The following is a 16,740-nucleotide window of genomic DNA, read 5'->3' on the forward strand; positions in this document are numbered from 1 at the left end:
TGCAATTCAAAAAGCCAATCTGGTCACACAAAGCATCATTGGCTTTTGGTTGAGGACTACATAATGAGAGTAAGTGTCTATGCAATAAACTCATCACTGATTCAAGCCGTCATCACTCAAGTAGATGATTGTCATTCAAACTGATGACAATATTCTATCCCATGTGACAACTGCTTGTAATATAATGTTATAAACATTTTGTGTCTTTGGTAATGGCAATCACACTCGACCGACCGTGACACAGACATCACTGAATAAATAAATTAATGAGCAAATAATTAAAGTGAACGATCAGTGAGTGGAATTCATAGACAGCCAGACAAATGCAAGAACAAACAAAACAAAAAGAAACCATCAAGACGCCATTGAAAATGTGATATAATAATGACAGTTTATTCTCTGAAAAATGTGGAATGATTTTCTACAGTATAAAAATGGTCATGTGATCAACTGCATTGGTCTGGACATCAGTTGAAGAGGAGAGCTGCCAATGGTGACAGGCTCAATACAGTTGCTATGGAGATGACATTTGTTATGCGTTCCTGATACCAAGTGCCTGTTCAAGTTCTAGTCTCCTTTGTTGGACCTGTGGAGAGAGCAGAGAGAGAGAGTGTAATGACTGATGGTGATAGATGAGAGAGGTGAATATGGCAGGGGTAGATGAATATTACATGTAATGAGTTGAGTGAATCAAGCGTTTGGGAGTGCGGATTGGGAGGGACCAAGTGTTGAAAGGAGAGAGCAGAGAGGAGTCAAACATGACATGAAGTGAACAGGTCAGTCAGCAACGATTTGCTGGGGGAGGCATAAGAGAATCAGTGCTAATCTGTATATGCATGAAATATCTATGAGGGCACATGGTCTTGTTTCAATTCCTGAACCAGCTGATGCAATATGTTCATTTTAAGTTGATCTGCGATCACTTCGACACCTGACGTTTGGTACACGGTCCACGTGTACATGCAGAGTGAATTGGATGGACAGAGTGAGCTCATGTGCAGCACAGCCATTCGATCCCTATTTTAAAATCATTTGTGCCGGTTATGCAGCAAGAATAAAGAAATACCAGAGTTATTTGGAAATGTTTTTAGCTGTGAAATAACTCTGTAAGTATCCTAATGTTTTCTTAAATAAACAAAAATAAGAGAGGAATCTTCTAAAGATCAGTGGTTGGAAGTAGACATGGTTGAATGGTTAAGAAGTTTGTTTTACAGCCAAGAGATCCTGGTTTCAATCTCCAGGACAAATGCTTTTATTAAAGCTTCCAGCAGGCATCCAGCCATAGAAAACCATGCCAAATCAATCTGGAGTTTGGTGCAGCCTTCCAGTGTGCCAGCCTGGTCAAACCGTCCAACCCATGGCAGCATGGACAACGGACGTTAAATGATGATGATGATGAGAATAGACTCGAGGCTTGTGAGTGAATTTCAGGACAGGCAGAAAGTGTGTAGAATGTATTGTACCTGTAATTCAAGGGTCCAACCTCATCGCATTGTCACTAATTCTGCCTGAGAATTACATTAATGGTACACATGTCTATGGAATACTCAACCACTTGAAATACTAATTCAATGAGCAAGTCACTCACTTCGAACAACTTGCTGATCATAAGTCAAAATTAATGAGAGAGTCCGTGTGTGTGTGTGTGATGAAAAGGTGGCTCCCATTATTCCGTGTGTATTCAAAATCAGAAATAACTAAATGGAATGAAATATGAAATTCAGTGATAACGAAGAAAATTTAAGGGAGACAACTCCTAATGTCTCACTGAAACAATTGCCAGTAGAAGTTTTAGCTGCGGTGGATGTAATAAACAGCGCACGTTATACGAATGTTTGTGAAAAGCCATTCATAATAAATAACAGGGAGCAAGTGTTGAAAGGAAACAGAACAGAGTCAGATGTGATATGGAGTGAGAAGAGGTTGGTCAGCAATGAGGATGAGGGGAATAAAAGAATATTGTTGATGAGGTCATGAATGGCAACAAAAATACTTTGACAAACCTAATCAATTGATTAACTGAACAATTTAATCAAGAGATCAATTAGTTAATTGCTTAAATATTAACTAATTGACTAAATTATCAAGTGGTACTAACTCTATGTTTATGGAATTAAAAAAATGGAGTTTGATTTAAGACCTCCATTTATATGTGTGTATAATACATAAGAGTTAAGTTTTGCAAGAAATCATGAGTTGAAACAGATTTTTTTGTATCTTGGGATATTTGTCCTCATCTTGTTTGTTATTAACACAAAGTTTCGGCTGATATACTCTCCAGCCTTCATCAAGTGTCTTGGGGAAATTTTGAACCTGGGTTCTCATTCCTAAGGTATTTTTCGATATTATCATCATTATTATTCAGGTCACTGCTTGGAATCGAACTTGGAATCTTAGGGTTAGTAGCCCATGCTCTTAACCACAGGCATATGGTATAGTGGTTAAGAGCACGGGCTACTAACCCTAAGATTCCGAGTTCAATTCTAAGCAGTGATCTGAATAATAATACTTTAGGTATGAAAACCCAGGTTCGAAATTTCCCCAAAACACCTAATGAAGGCTGGATGAGCCGAAACATTGTGTTAACAACAAACAAGATGAGGACAAATATCCATTAAATGTCAATAATAGAAATAATTCCTCATCTCTTAAATATAGAACTTGGGTAGGTCATTATACCAATAAGAGACACACACTGATTCTATTTGACTTCCTTTGTTATTAGTCAACTGACTTTTTAACCAATTAACTAACTAATTGCTCATTTAATCAATCAATCAGGTAGGTTCGTCAAAGTCCTTTCACTGACATTTGCAAGCAGGGCAATATCATTGATGAGGTTGCGAATGGCAGAAAAAGGACTCGGACAAAACTAGCCGATTGAATGACTGAACAACTCAAGAGATTGATTAACTAATCAGTTAACTGTTAACTAATTGACCAATGCTATTAACAAAAGTGAAATAGTACCTGTGTGTTTTGTATTGGGCATACTGACCCTCCAAAGACACGTGCGTGAGTATATTCATTTTGGGGGGGAGGAAGATGAAAGAAAGTGTATACAAATGAAACTAAGTTCTATCTTCTTTGATACAATTTTATAAGATCTGAACAAGGAAATACACTTTACTTATAGAGTTCCTACTATTTGAAGAAGTGAAGTGTGTGTGTGTGTGTGAGGTAAAATAATTTAAGTTCATTAACATGACAATTTTGTGTAAGAATTAAAGAAGAGATGAGAAACAGTAAGGAGAAGAGAAATAAGCAATGTTAGTGGATGGCTGCAGTTGGTCGGTTTGTAGAATAGATAAGGAAGCAAAGAGAATGATGAAGAAAGGGTGAAAAAGAAGGGCGAATAGAGCCAAATTTACCTTTCCATAGAAGTAGCGACATACTGCTTCCTGTACCCAAGGCTGATAGTAATAATCAGCTCGTCTCTCTTCTTCAGGGTTGCCAACAATATCTGTCATAGTCTGTTGTTAAAGAAAATAATTATAATAATTATAATGATGATGATGATAATTCTTCTATGGACACAAGGCTTGAAACTTTAGGTTAGGAGGCTAGTTTAAGAAACTATTACTAAATATGAAAATTATGTAAAATAAGACAAAAACACAAGTGGAAAATTTACCCCCAAAATTCCAAGTACCCAAAAGTCAGGCTATAAAATGTGAGATCACAAAATCAAATAGTTTAGGTAATCCCATGCGGTTTTGGACACTTTAGTAACATAAAGAAAATAAAATGTGGCTGTTTTGGGTAACAAAAAATTTGGTGCCAAAGCAAATCAGCTTTTTGGGTCTACACTATTGCCTAAATATATTTGTAAACTATTGACAAACTAACCAGCAGCAATTTCATCTTATTTATTCAGTGCTAATGATACAAATTATAGGAGGGTCTTACCTTTAGATCTCTGGTTTGAGATATTAACCAATTGTTGATAAACTCTAATGGATCTTTAGCAAAACTGAGGAAGAATTCTCTATTTATCTTCAGTTGGTTTATAGTTTCAACTGTTTCATGAATCTGAAAATAAAATCAACACAAACAAATCAAAAAAAGGTTTGGATAATTTTGATAATTTTTAAGTTATAGCAACAACAGATAACATTGACCTGTGCGGTTTGTCTGTTTGCTGGACTCGTTACAGTAACTGAACCAATTACAGCACAAGAACCGAGTGTAATTAGTTTTCTGCAATTAAGACATGGGAGCAGAATTAACCTGTCTTTGATAGTGGGCTATTTTCCTGAATTCTCCACATTTCATACAGTGTAGTTGTATACGTTTTATATTTACTGGCCAATAGAGAAAGAGATTAGGAGAACTGATCTGCATATGATTAGCATGTTACATCAATAAAAATTCAATCAGTACGGGGGGGGGTCAATTAAGCCTGTGAATATCAGGTTTGACAGCCACAATATGGATGACTGAATGACAGTCAAGTGTTTTAACCCTTTAACACTTAAACCAGCTATATCTTGCCCAAATATTCCCCATTTTACATTCAAACAATCGAGATCTACCCTACACGGTCCTAAAAATAAACAATTACATCATCAAAATCTCAAAGCTATGAGATAATGCATGATTAATTCAAAACAATGCGAATAAATACGCATTGCATTCAGAGTAATCTGAATGCTAAAGGATTAAGAAATGAAAGAAATCTAATAAATCCAAGTTGTGGAGAGAAAGTCTTAGCAGGCAATTTCTTTTTAAAGAAATGAGTTATTTTCCTTTTAAGATTGTAAAGTGTAATTACACAGATCTGATTCATTTCTAACAGGGTGTGAAGACAATGGACAATCTTCAATTACTGTTTTTTTATTATTATTCTAGATGGAATTTAGTATGGAACTGAAGAACAGAAAACCACTTTAAAAAAAAAATGGTAAACTGAACATGCACCATAATATATGGCAGTGCACACATGTATTGTATGGATATTGTAAGACTTGAACCTGCATACATGATATAGCATGGGGGATTTATAATTACCTACTTATTACTTAAAAACATGTTTGAATTTAGAGAGAGCAGGGGTCCAATTTATCAGTAAGCTTCAATGTGTGTGGATGTGTGTATTCTTGTAGGCACATTTTTTTATGACATCTTTTTCTCTTTTTTTTTTAACATCTGCTTTCCATGCTAGCATGGGCTGGACAGTTCCACAGAAAATAGTTAAAGAGAGAGAGGGACACCCAAAGAGGCATGCAGAGACAGAGAAAGGGAGAAAAAGAGAAACGAAAAAGCAGATGGAGTCAGAGACGGAAAGAGAAGAGCACGGCAAATAAAATGTGGAGAAATATTTTTAAATGGAATGATCAAGGATGGATAAAGAGGCTGAAGGAGAGAAAAATCACCTTATTATCCAGGGTAGCAATTTCTTGTTGACTTTGCGTAGATAACAAGAAAGAATTCATCTGTTGTTTTAATGTGTCGTCCTGGAAAGGGAAATAGAAACAGAAAATGTATATACATAAATTTATACATACATATTTGTATGTGTTTGGTGATGTAAACAGGAAAATAAAACATGTATACATTTTGTTATTAATAATCAGTAATTTCTGCTGATTACAGATAAAAAATGCATGTGTGTGTGTGTGTGTGTGTGATATAAAAAATATCAACAACAATAACGAAATGTATAAACTTACCACTTCCACATCTATATCATAACAAGCAGTTTTTTTGGCATCAGGTCCATCCATCCTGGAAAATAAAAAGAGATGAAATATTTCATACCCAGATGATAGATGAAGTTTTATTATCAACCAAAATGTCTGGTTTATGACAAACCAAACGAAAGGATGTTTCAGAGATTAACAGATGGAGGAAAATCTTATGATGCAAGTCATGCTTCACTGCAAAGACCTTACAATAAAAAATGTTCAAGTGATGACCATTCCTTCTTTTCTTCAGGCAGTATACATCTAGGACCACATTTCCAATGTGTGCTTTTCCTTTTAAGATGGTAGGGATTTGATTAGTCAGACGGTGAGACAATGCAATGACCACTCCAGGTTCTTCTAAAACCAAACTGTTACACATCATCAACCCCTGGACATTTCTATCTCAAGTCCTAGGACACACAGGACCAGTCACCTGGTTTCCATGGAGTTATAAATGACCCAAAGGCGGTGAGCTGGCGGAAATGTTAGCACACCAAGCGAAATGCTTAGCAGTATTTCGTTTGCCATTATGTTCAAATTCCACCAAGGTCAACTTTACTTTTCATCCTTTCAGGGTCAATAAATTAAGTACCAGTTGCATACTGGGGTCTATCTAATCGACTGGGCCCCCACTCCAAAGATTTCGGGCCTTGTGCCACTGACACGGGTGCCATTTGTGTGACACTGGTATCTGCCGCAACTACGATTTTACTTGGCTTGATGGGTCCACTTCTCAAGCACAACATAATGTCAGTTGTTATTATTCTTATTATTAGAATAAAATAATTTCCTTTGCTGGCAGCAGACTACACGCATTTTAAGAGGAAGATAATGACTTGTTTTACCAACTTTGCACTAATGAGTCCAACCCATGCTAGCATGGAGAACGGACGTTAAACGACGATGATGATGATGAGAAGCTAAGTCAACCTTGGAATAAAGAGGAACAGTACTACATCTGACCATTTCTACCACAAAACCTTCAAACACATCAAACACCAATGAAATAGCAAAAGAGAAGACAGATCAGGTGTGAAATAATGCTCACCTGTCAACACTTTTCCGGTCACGGTTATACACTGAAGGTCCGCTAGAAAATATGAAAGAGAAATTGTTAAAACAGCAATTGAGCTATGACAATCGAAAAAAGAAAGATATATATGAGGGTGGGTGGGAGTTAAGGTGTAGGTGGTAGTGAAACACAAAGCAAAATAAGAGAATCGAGAAGAACGCGATGACAGGATGTACTGGATTGTAAAATACGGAAGTTACAAATAAGACTTGGGTGGGCTGGTTCTTTATAAAAAAAAAAAAAGTCGGGGTGCAAGGGAGACAACTGAAGATGGCCGGGCGAATAAATGAGCGCAGTCCTGAGTAAACTTGCAGCCCATGGGACTTTCTAAATGGGAAATTGCCTTGAATTGTTTTGTTTTTTTTAGTAGAGCAGCCCGCATGATTATGAATTTCTGGTGTGGCTTATTTCTAGAAAAAGGTTGCCAATTCCTGAATTAGACAATGTGAAATAGGTTAAATGAAATGAGTAGGTAGCTGATACTGGAAAATGACAGGACCTAAGAAAAATGACCTGTTATTAGAAAAGAGCCCACTGGCAAGTGCTAAATAATGAGGGGTTTTTTTCAGGTTTAACTTTTTAAAATATTCAAACAATTGTGATGATTATTTATTCACATTATTTTGAATTAACCATGTATTATCTTGTAACTTCAAGATTTCGATAAAGTGGGTGTTTAGTTATGAAATGACATTGTCAGGTAAGTGTGAGATGCTGGATCTGGCTGGAGTGAGCATTAAAAAACAAATAGAATATTGGCGCCAGATACAGCCAGTTTAAATGCTAAAGGAGTTGCAGTGAATTTAATATGCTTGCAAATAATGTTACAAGAGAAATAAGAAAAGCAGGAAAAAGCATTAAACTTTACTTACACAATAATGTGGTTTATCACAATAGGGTCCGGTGCCATAAGAAGAGGGTGTAGTTTGGAAGGAATCTCAGCAAACTTCATTCTCTTGCATTCAAATATCTAGACAAAAGAGTTTAAGAGATAATTTAAAAGAAAAAAAAATAGGCACAGGAGTGGCTTTGTGGTAAATAGCTTGCTTCCCAACCACATGGTTCTAGGTTCAGTCCCATGGTGTGGCACCTTGGGCAAGTACCATCTGCTATAGCCTTGGGCTGACCAAAGCTTTGAGAGTGGATTTGGCATATATATACATATAATATATATATGTATGTATATGTTTGTGTCTGTGTTTGCCCCACCACCACCATCGCTTGACAACCAATACTGGTGTGTTTATGTCCCCATAACTTAGCGGTTCGGCAAAAGAGACCGACAGAATAAGTACCAGGCTTACAGAGAATAAGTTCTGGAGTCGATTTGTTTGACTAAAGCCAGTGCTCCAGCATGGCCGCAGTTAAATGACAAACAAATAAAGTGTAAAACAAGATTTGCTTGCACTTACACACACACACACACACACACATTGTTTCATGGGTTTCAGCCAATGGATTGTGGGCTTTACTCAGTCAACACACACCCAAGGGTTGATTATATCAACCCCCATACTTTGTCTAGTACTTATCAATCTTGGAATCCAAGGACAACTGGGAAGAATGGGACACAACCAAAAGGAACATAAAATGCTACTTCAGAATACATCAGCATCATTTTAACATCCACTTTCCCAAGCTCACAGGGATCAGACAGAATTTGCTGAGGCTGAATTTCTATGGCCAGAAGAAGCCCCTCCTGTCGCTAACACTCACCTTATTTCCAAGCAAGGTTAATATTTGCTCACAACCAGACATGCTTTTACAGAAGATTGGAAATGAAGAACCCAGCTTGCATGACAGTGATATTCCATTACAACTCTCACTTGAAGTCAACCCAACGAGGCAACAACACACACCCACAACCATCTGCTGATGAATCAGAAGAAATAAATCTTGGATTTCCAAGAAGAGGGTTTAAAAATGCTACAAATAAATCCAAAAAGAGAAAAGAAGACAAAAGACAAAATGCCTCACCTGCTCGAGATATCGGTCACAGTTAATGTACTCTCTTTCATGTGGGTCTTGTAACTTGTGTGTCTTGATGTACTGCCAGAGAGCATTGATGATGACAGGGCGAGTCTGTGTGTGCATTCCAAGGAGACGAGCCAGTCTTTGATCAAGTTTGAATTGCATTGGCTAAATTAGAAAAGAGAGAGATGAAGAATTGGGTTAATTATTCCTAACCCTGGTGCAAGGCCACAAATTTAGACAATCAACTGAATTGATCGCCGCCTCATAAGAATAAAAAAATACTTTTAAAGTCTTTATTGAAAACAGAAAGCAAAGTTCGTCTCAACGTAAAAAGAGACAGAATTAAATACTGCACTTTACCATTTCGTCATTACACTACTTCTGAAGCAACAAATACTCCCAGACAAGATGTTTCCACCAAGTAACCCATCAACTGTTCAGCCAAGCCAGTGAGTGTCTCAGATTGTTTAAGTGCTCCATTAGAAATAGTGTCCTGGTACCATTGGTCAGATTTTGTATCCAACCAACGACTCTGCTCAGAAACTGGAATCCTTCCTGTTACTTGTATGGTTTGGGTGCCCCCGCTCAGACTGCTTGGCCAGGTTTCTCAAGCTTCTGAGTGAGAACCTGCTTATCGTGTTCTCTTGACTGAGGATCCAGATGGGTTGACGACTTGTTTTGGTTGACCACATGGTCATGGCAGAGATGGAGATTCGCTGGGACTCTCCTTGACAGGTCACCTCCAGAATATACTGACAAACAGTGGTGAATGCAGCAGCATACTACACTAGAAATAGCAACCAAATTTCCCTAAGAACACTCTGCAGTCTTAAGAAAAGGTATCCATTAATGTAGTTTAGGGTTCACTATCCAGAGAAGAAATTTGCAAGGGGGTGGGAGTTATGATTGGATTGTCTTTGACTGTAAGTCTGCTTCATCAAGATTGAAGATTAACAACAACAGCAGCAGAAGCAACTGACACCAGACTCAAGTGTGTGAATGTGTACATTGGGATAACATGGAAAAGCTGAGAACAGCCTACAACTTTTGAAGATTGCATGTCATACAATGTCCCCAGCAGTGGCTCAGTGGTTAGGCCCATTATTGTAAGGTTGCGACCTTGAGCAAGACACTTTATTTCATGTTGCTCCAGTTCACTCAGCAGGCAAAACTGAGATATATACTTCCGTTACAGTGCTGAGCTGCCAGAATCATTAGCACACTGGGAAAAATGCTTGGCAGTAATTCATCCCGAGTTCAAATCCCACCAAGGTCGACTTTGCCTTTCATCCTTTCAAGGCCGATAAAATAAAGTACCAGTTGAGTACTGGGGTCAATGTAATCAACTTAACAACTCCTGGATACAAATGTAAAAACTGCAGTGTAGCAAACGAGTATGATCTCCAAGCTTAAGTTCACAGCTTCCACATCAGAAAGTGATTGGTGGAGAGAAGATGCTGAGGCCCTTCTCCTGCAGCAAACTGAACATGGGCAATCCAAATCCAAGCTCCTGTCAATGGAAATCTTTATAGACCCCCTTTTTAGCATTTTTTTTTTTTGTAGTCCCTTACACCACAGAGGCCTGAAGCCTGGTTTGGGAGAAAATGATAAAAAAGAAAGGAAAAAAAAGATAAGGAGGGCATTTAATCCTGGCTGACATTACAGCCAGCTTTGTTATTCAAACAAATTCAAAAGAACAACAATATTCATAACAAGAAGACAATATTAAGAATCATCAACAGAAACAAAAATGAAAGTAAGAAGATGCAATCCATTAGCATTGCTTTACCTGATAATCAAGCATTAGAAGAACAGTACACTTAACGTTGTTATCACCTGGCCTCTTCACTTGAAATCCATCCGTCTCTTGAGTGTTGGGCGTACGATGCCACTACAAGAAAAAAAACAAGAAAATCATTGTTGTTAGATTTTTACAACAATTTTTCCATGAGACAAATGAGAGTCAATCATGCATCAGGTGTTCCACACCTGATACAACAACTAATAACATAGGGAAGAAGAACAACAACACAGTTGTCTAATATCAGCTAGAAATAACAATTACTCTTCCTCAAATAACACTACTATCTTTAAGAAAGGACATGTTAGAAGACAGAACTAAATTGAAAAGCCTGCAGACCTCGTTAGCAACTGGAAAATAGATAGTCATCGTTTAATTTCCATATCAACATGGATTGGACAGTTTGACCAAACTGGTAAAGCCAGAAGACTACACCAAACTCTTATGTCTGCTTTAGCATGGTTTCTATAGGTGGATGCGCTTTCCAATGCCAACCACTTTACAGAGTATTCTTGGGTGCTTTTTATGTGGACCCTGGCACTTGTGAGGTCACCAAGTAACTCACAAGACAAAATCTCTAAAATAAGGAGAGAGAGGAGGATAGTAGAGGGTGGTTGTTTTATGTCAGCTGATGAGATTAAAGTATGACAGAGGGACAGGAACACATGTCTTACTGTAGAGAGACATATGGTTACTATGGTTACTCCAGTTGCAAAAGAAAATAGATGTGTAAAAACGAGGATTGTAAAGAAGATACTGAGCAGGGATTATGAATGCCTGAATCAAAACTGATTGTCAATATGATGGTAATGTGATAGGGTTTACACAGTCAACAAAATGCTCCTTACCTCAACCAGATGGTTGTCAGGTCCATACAGATCTTTGTCAAGTTCAATTACAAGACTTTTGAAAAAAGACGAGAATTTTCGTTTCACTTTGTTAGCATCGCTAAGCTTGGAACTTGCAGCCTAAAAGAGAAACATTAAAAACATTTACTCAAATATTACAATTTTATATCCTACAAATAGAAAGTAAAAATAAAATGATTTTCTTCACAATATGAGAAACAAGCACACAAGTTCTTAATGGCCCTTTTTGGTCGGCTTTTGGTTGCTTTGCACAGGGGAAACAACAGACGGAAAATTTATACTTAACATCTCAACTTCAAAAATATCTCAATAAGGATGATTGTACAGCAGTTGATGGAGAAGTAAACTAGATACATTGCAGTGGTGAAAGTTCTCCATCAACATTTATAATCAAACTTTCAAGTTGTGTCACAAATACTGAACAACATTCAGTCAGGTGCTCCATTAACATCAGATTAATAATAATAATAATCCTTTCTATTATAGGCACAAAGCCCGAAATTTTGTGGGAGGGATTAATCAATTACACTGTACTTAATACTTGACTGTCTCCCATCCTTTTGGGGTCAATACAATAAAGTACCAAAGTTCACTTTGGCAGGATTTCAACTTAGAACATAGAGATGGACAAAAGCCATGAAGCATTTTGCCAATCATGTTAATGATTCTGCCAATAATAATAATAAAGAAATGGGGGGGGGCAGTCGGTTAGCTCGACCTCAGTATGCAATTGGTACTTAATTTACCGACCCCAAAAGGATGAAAGGTAGAGCTGACCTTGGCAGAATTTGAACTCAGAATGTAGCAACAGACAAAATACTGCTAAGCATATTGCCAGACATGCTAACAACTCTCCCAGCTCACTGCCTTAATAATAATAATAATAACAACAACAATAATAAAAGTCCTTTCTACTAAAGGCATGAGGCCTAAAATTTAGGGGGAGGGGCTAGTTGATTATATGAACCCCAGTGCGTAACCTGGAACTTATTTCATTGATTCCGAAAGGATGCAAGGTAAGGCCAACCTCAATGGGATTTGAACTCAGAACACAAGCACAGATGAAATGTCACTAAGCATTTCATCTGGTGTGCTAACAATTCCGCCAGCTCAGGCACAAGACCAGCCATTTCAGGGTAGGGGGTTATGTCGATTACATCGACCCCAGTGTTCAACTGGTACTTATTTTATCGACCCCACAAGGATGAAAGACAAAGTCCACCTAGGCAGAACTTGAAACTCAGAATGTAAAGACAGGCAAAATGCTTAGCAGTATTCTGTTTGGTATACTAACAATTTCTAACACAGACACAATGCCACAAATTCAACCAGCACCATTAATTGGTTAAGTAAACCACAGTATTTAACTGGTGTCTTATTTTATTAGCCCCAGAAGGATAAAGACAAGGTTGACTTTGATTGGATTTGAACTCAAGATATAAAGAGCTGTAACTAAATACTACAGCTATTTTGTCTGGTGCTCTACCGATTCCACCAGCCCACCATAACAACAATTACTTACATCATCTAAAAGGCGTCCTTCTACACGTAATTCCCATGATGACACTGACTCCTCACCATCCTGTAAAAGAGCAGAAAATCTTCATTATTATCTTGTATGAAAATAGACAAATAATACAAATAATGTTCTGTGATACTCTTAAAATGAATCCTCAAACAACTATATTACAGCTACTAATTTGATCAACACAAGAGGAATACAGGATGATGTCACAGATTTACACCCAAAACAAAGTGGACAAAACAAACTATCACAAAACAATGATCTACCAGTTGTTAATTCTCCATAAAAATTAGTTACTTTATAAAAATGATGTTTTTAATACAAACATAAAGCCTCGAATTTGGGGGAGAGCACTGCTCCTTCCTCCACACCAAACAAGTAACAAAATTCAATGAAATAAGTTCAATATTGAACTGATCAGTATACAAGGCAACAGACTGACTAAAATATTGAACTGTTCAAATTTAATAATTCCTGAATTTAGATCTTCAGCTCATCGATCTAAACTAGCTAGGGTATTCGTTAAAGCCATATGATTATCCCCCAACTTTCTGATCTAGCCTCATTCCTGAGCCATTCCTATTTCTCTCACCTTATCCCTTTGTCCCATTCTTATATTTCCCATCAAACCCTCGCCTCCCCACTTGTTCGTCACTCACTACATTCACCTCAACCCCTCTCTCTAACCATCTGTTTCTCTCTCCTCACGCTCTTATGAAACTCACCCATGCTCTTTTCCTCATTCTGATCTACTGTCCCACATCCTCCCTTAGTCTCACCTTCTTGTACCTCGAGAGTTGGCTCTGGCACCCCATCACTACCATTTTTATTTTCTTCCTAGTTACTCCCACCCACCCTTATGTAGAAGTAGCCATGTATCTTCCCTGTAACAAGACACCTGTATTTGTCCTGTTATATTCGAGCTTTTCAACACCTGGCATTAAGCCACCAACTCCTCACAAATGCTCCCCCTCCCCCCCACACACACACTTAATCAAGAAGATGCTTTCATTTTTCTTTTCCTGTTTTGCAAGTTACTTGAGAAGCTCCGTAGTGCCAGTTGAAGAAACAAAGCAAAACGCTCAACAACACTCAGTACACACTGTAAAATGGTTGGCATTAGGAAGAGTGAGTGTCCAGCTGGCACTGGCAATCAACACAGCCCTGTGGCTTGATGAATCTTGTCAAACCATTCAACTTACGCCAGTATGGAAAATGGACATTAAACGATGATGATATGCAAGAGGACCATGAAGATTTACTTACCTCACCTTCTGGTTTCCCAGGAGTAAAAGTATTGGAGATAAATATCCGTAGCTTTCGTTTTTGCTGGAAAACAAAACATAGTTTTAAAAGGAATTGTTAGAAAACACTGTTTTAGTCTTCATACTGACAACATAGGCAAAAAGGAAGTCTGCATTTGATAAGCGCGGGCATGGCTTTGTGGTTGAAAATCTTGCTTTACAACCATGTTGTCTTAAGCAGTATTTTAGGTATAACTCTTCTGCTATGGCCCTCGGCTAACCAAAAGTCTTGAGAGTTGATTTGGTAGACGTAGACAGAAAGAAGCCTGAAAAAAGTGCATGTGTGTGTGCATGTGCGCCCCCTTGTCTTAACATCATGTGATGGTTGTAAATGTGCATCAGTCATATATGCAGTGTTTTCATTTCCCGTCTTCTCTGAAAAACATGTCTGGCCAAGGAGAGGTATTACCTTGCTTGGAAACAAGGTTTGGCTACAGGAAGGGAAGCCAGTTACAGAAAACCGGTCTCCACAAATTCCATGTAACCAATGCAGGGATGGAAAAGTGGACAGTAAACAATGATGATGATTTGAGGATGGTGCAAGGATACAATACCCCAGTCTTACCTTCATTGGTCTCTTCAGAGCTTCTTGAATATCAAGCCTCTTTCTCATAATAGTGGCATCTAATTTCCGTTCGAATGCTAACAAGTCCATGTACGCTTGAGATTCAGGGACCAAATCACGAACCTGAAAAGTAACAAAAGTAATTTCTTTCTGAGCAGAAACAAAAGCCAATTGTTGGAAAGGAAAAAGTCAAGTGGAATCAATTTTAGTAATTTTGTAGGGTTTATTTTAAAACTAATTGCATTTGTATTTTCATACACAATCCTCCAGAATGGATGTAAGTTTACTTTCAACATCTAAAACATTTAATGAAAATACGTCCTTCGTTAGTTCCTAAGAATTCAGTTATTTTGTTTCTATGAGATTTAAAAAAGAAAAAAATAAATCAGAAGAAGGTTGAAGAAATTTCTTCAAAAAAAATTTTTTTTTTGATACTAACTTTCCATAATAAACAAAAATATTGATGGAGTATGTCAAACAGAACTTACTTTCTGAGGTAGAATTTTATCTGCTATCTTCTTTTTCTTTTTACTGGTTTCAAAAGCCATCACAAGAGGAGAAGGGAAAAAGAGAGAAAGAAAAAAATAATGTTCAATGATTTCTCAAGAGTTTAAGAAGTTATAAGGTTAAGCAGCAAATAATCTTAAAAGCAGAAATGTGTTAAACAATCATAGAATACAAGATGTTAAACTTGCTCCTGTGCTGGTAGCACGTAAAAAGCACCATTCAAGCCTGGTCGATGCCAGTACCGCCTGACTGGCCTTCGTGCCAGTGGTACATAAAAGCACCATTCAAGCGTGGTCATTGCCAGTGCCACCTGACTGCTTCCTGGGCCGGTGGCACATAAAAAGCTCCATTCATGTGTGATCCATGCCAGTATTGCCTGACCGGCCCTTGTGCTGGTGGCACATAAAAAGCATCCACTACACTCTCAGAGTGGTTGGCATTAGGAAGAGCATCCAGCTGTAGAAACTTTGCCAGATCAGATTGGAGCCTGTCCCCAGCCAAACCATCCAACCCATGCTAGCATGGAAAGCAGATGTTAAACGATGATGATGATGATGATTATGTTCTTATTGCAGCAACAGTGGAAGATGGGTTCCACAACCATATTACACACACACCCCACTCCTACAAGTCTAAGAAGCCTGTGTCCTCCTTCATAAAAAATATGGTCATTTAATTTTTGGTTTTATTAATTAATTCAATGCAAATGAAAAAAGAATTTCACAAATAAAACGTCCCTAAATCTACACAACTAAGATGGAAACTTTTTGAGACTCTCCAGAAACTTACGGTTTAGAGATTTGCTGAGGTGCTCTTGCTTCATTCGCTGCCCGCTTCCGATCCAGAGGCCCCTGCATGCCAGGAGGCGGCATTCCAGGTGAGATTCCTGTTCGAGGCATACCTGAAGAGAACAGAGTTAAAAACAGATTTTGGTGGGTGATTACATCAAACGAATATTCTAGACAAACCAACTTAAACCTATGTTTTCCCCCCTCAACACCAACCACCCCTAACACCCACCCACCCACCCTCCAACACCAGAACCAATCACCATCTTCCTTTGCTGATTCAGTTTAGAAACTTAAATCTTTGATTTGATTTTCATTCCAACTTGAAACCATTTAACTGAGTTATTTTTACTCTTTTACTGGTTTCAGATAAGGGACCACAACCACGGTGGGGTACCTAATAGGCTCTCGTCAGTTACTTTAACCTCATTATTTTTTTATTGACTTCAGAAGGATGAAGTGTGATGTGTACCTTGATGGGAATTGAACTCTGGATCGAAATATCACAGGATAATTTGTTATCCTATGTTCTACCACTTCTCCAATTCCCCGGCTGTGGAGCCAACATCACAACTGTTTGGTTTGGTCAGCCTGATGAAATATAACAACAGCCCAGTATTGGTACAGCAAAATATGTTCTCTGTTTCG

The 16,740-nt window shown here is 38.0% G+C and overlaps 1 protein-coding gene across 50 annotated transcripts in view; it reads right to left on the reverse strand.

The window, feature by feature from the left end:
- Window positions 1–362: 362 nt before the first annotated feature.
- Window positions 363–16,740, reverse strand: part of LOC115216480 (SWI/SNF-related matrix-associated actin-dependent regulator of chromatin subfamily D member 1) — a 93,659-nt gene continuing 77,281 nt past the window's right edge. For all 50 annotated transcript variants that reach the window (XM_036506496.1, XM_029785850.2, XM_036506508.1 and 47 more), the window contains 15 exons: window positions 16,094–16,205; window positions 15,286–15,328; window positions 14,798–14,920; window positions 14,195–14,257; window positions 12,926–12,985; window positions 11,383–11,502; window positions 10,523–10,624; window positions 8,737–8,898; window positions 7,632–7,729; window positions 6,736–6,777; window positions 5,673–5,727; window positions 5,376–5,456; window positions 3,910–4,032; window positions 3,372–3,473; window positions 363–586 (listed from right to left, as the gene is read on the reverse strand). In XM_036506496.1, coding sequence (XP_036362389.1) covers window positions 533–586; window positions 3,372–3,473; window positions 3,910–4,032; window positions 5,376–5,456; window positions 5,673–5,727; window positions 6,736–6,777; window positions 7,632–7,729; window positions 8,737–8,898; window positions 10,523–10,624; window positions 11,383–11,502; window positions 12,926–12,985; window positions 14,195–14,257; window positions 14,798–14,920; window positions 15,286–15,328; window positions 16,094–16,205 — 1,340 coding nt within the window. In that variant the 3' untranslated portion in view covers window positions 363–532. The remainder of the gene's footprint in view (window positions 587–3,371; window positions 3,474–3,909; window positions 4,033–5,375; window positions 5,457–5,672; window positions 5,728–6,735; window positions 6,778–7,631; window positions 7,730–8,736; window positions 8,899–10,522; window positions 10,625–11,382; window positions 11,503–12,925; window positions 12,986–14,194; window positions 14,258–14,797; window positions 14,921–15,285; window positions 15,329–16,093; window positions 16,206–16,740) is intronic.

This window comes from Octopus sinensis, linkage group LG10, assembly GCF_006345805.1.
Source record: "Octopus sinensis linkage group LG10, ASM634580v1, whole genome shotgun sequence".
Taxonomy (NCBI): Eukaryota; Metazoa; Mollusca; class Cephalopoda; order Octopoda; family Octopodidae; genus Octopus; species Octopus sinensis.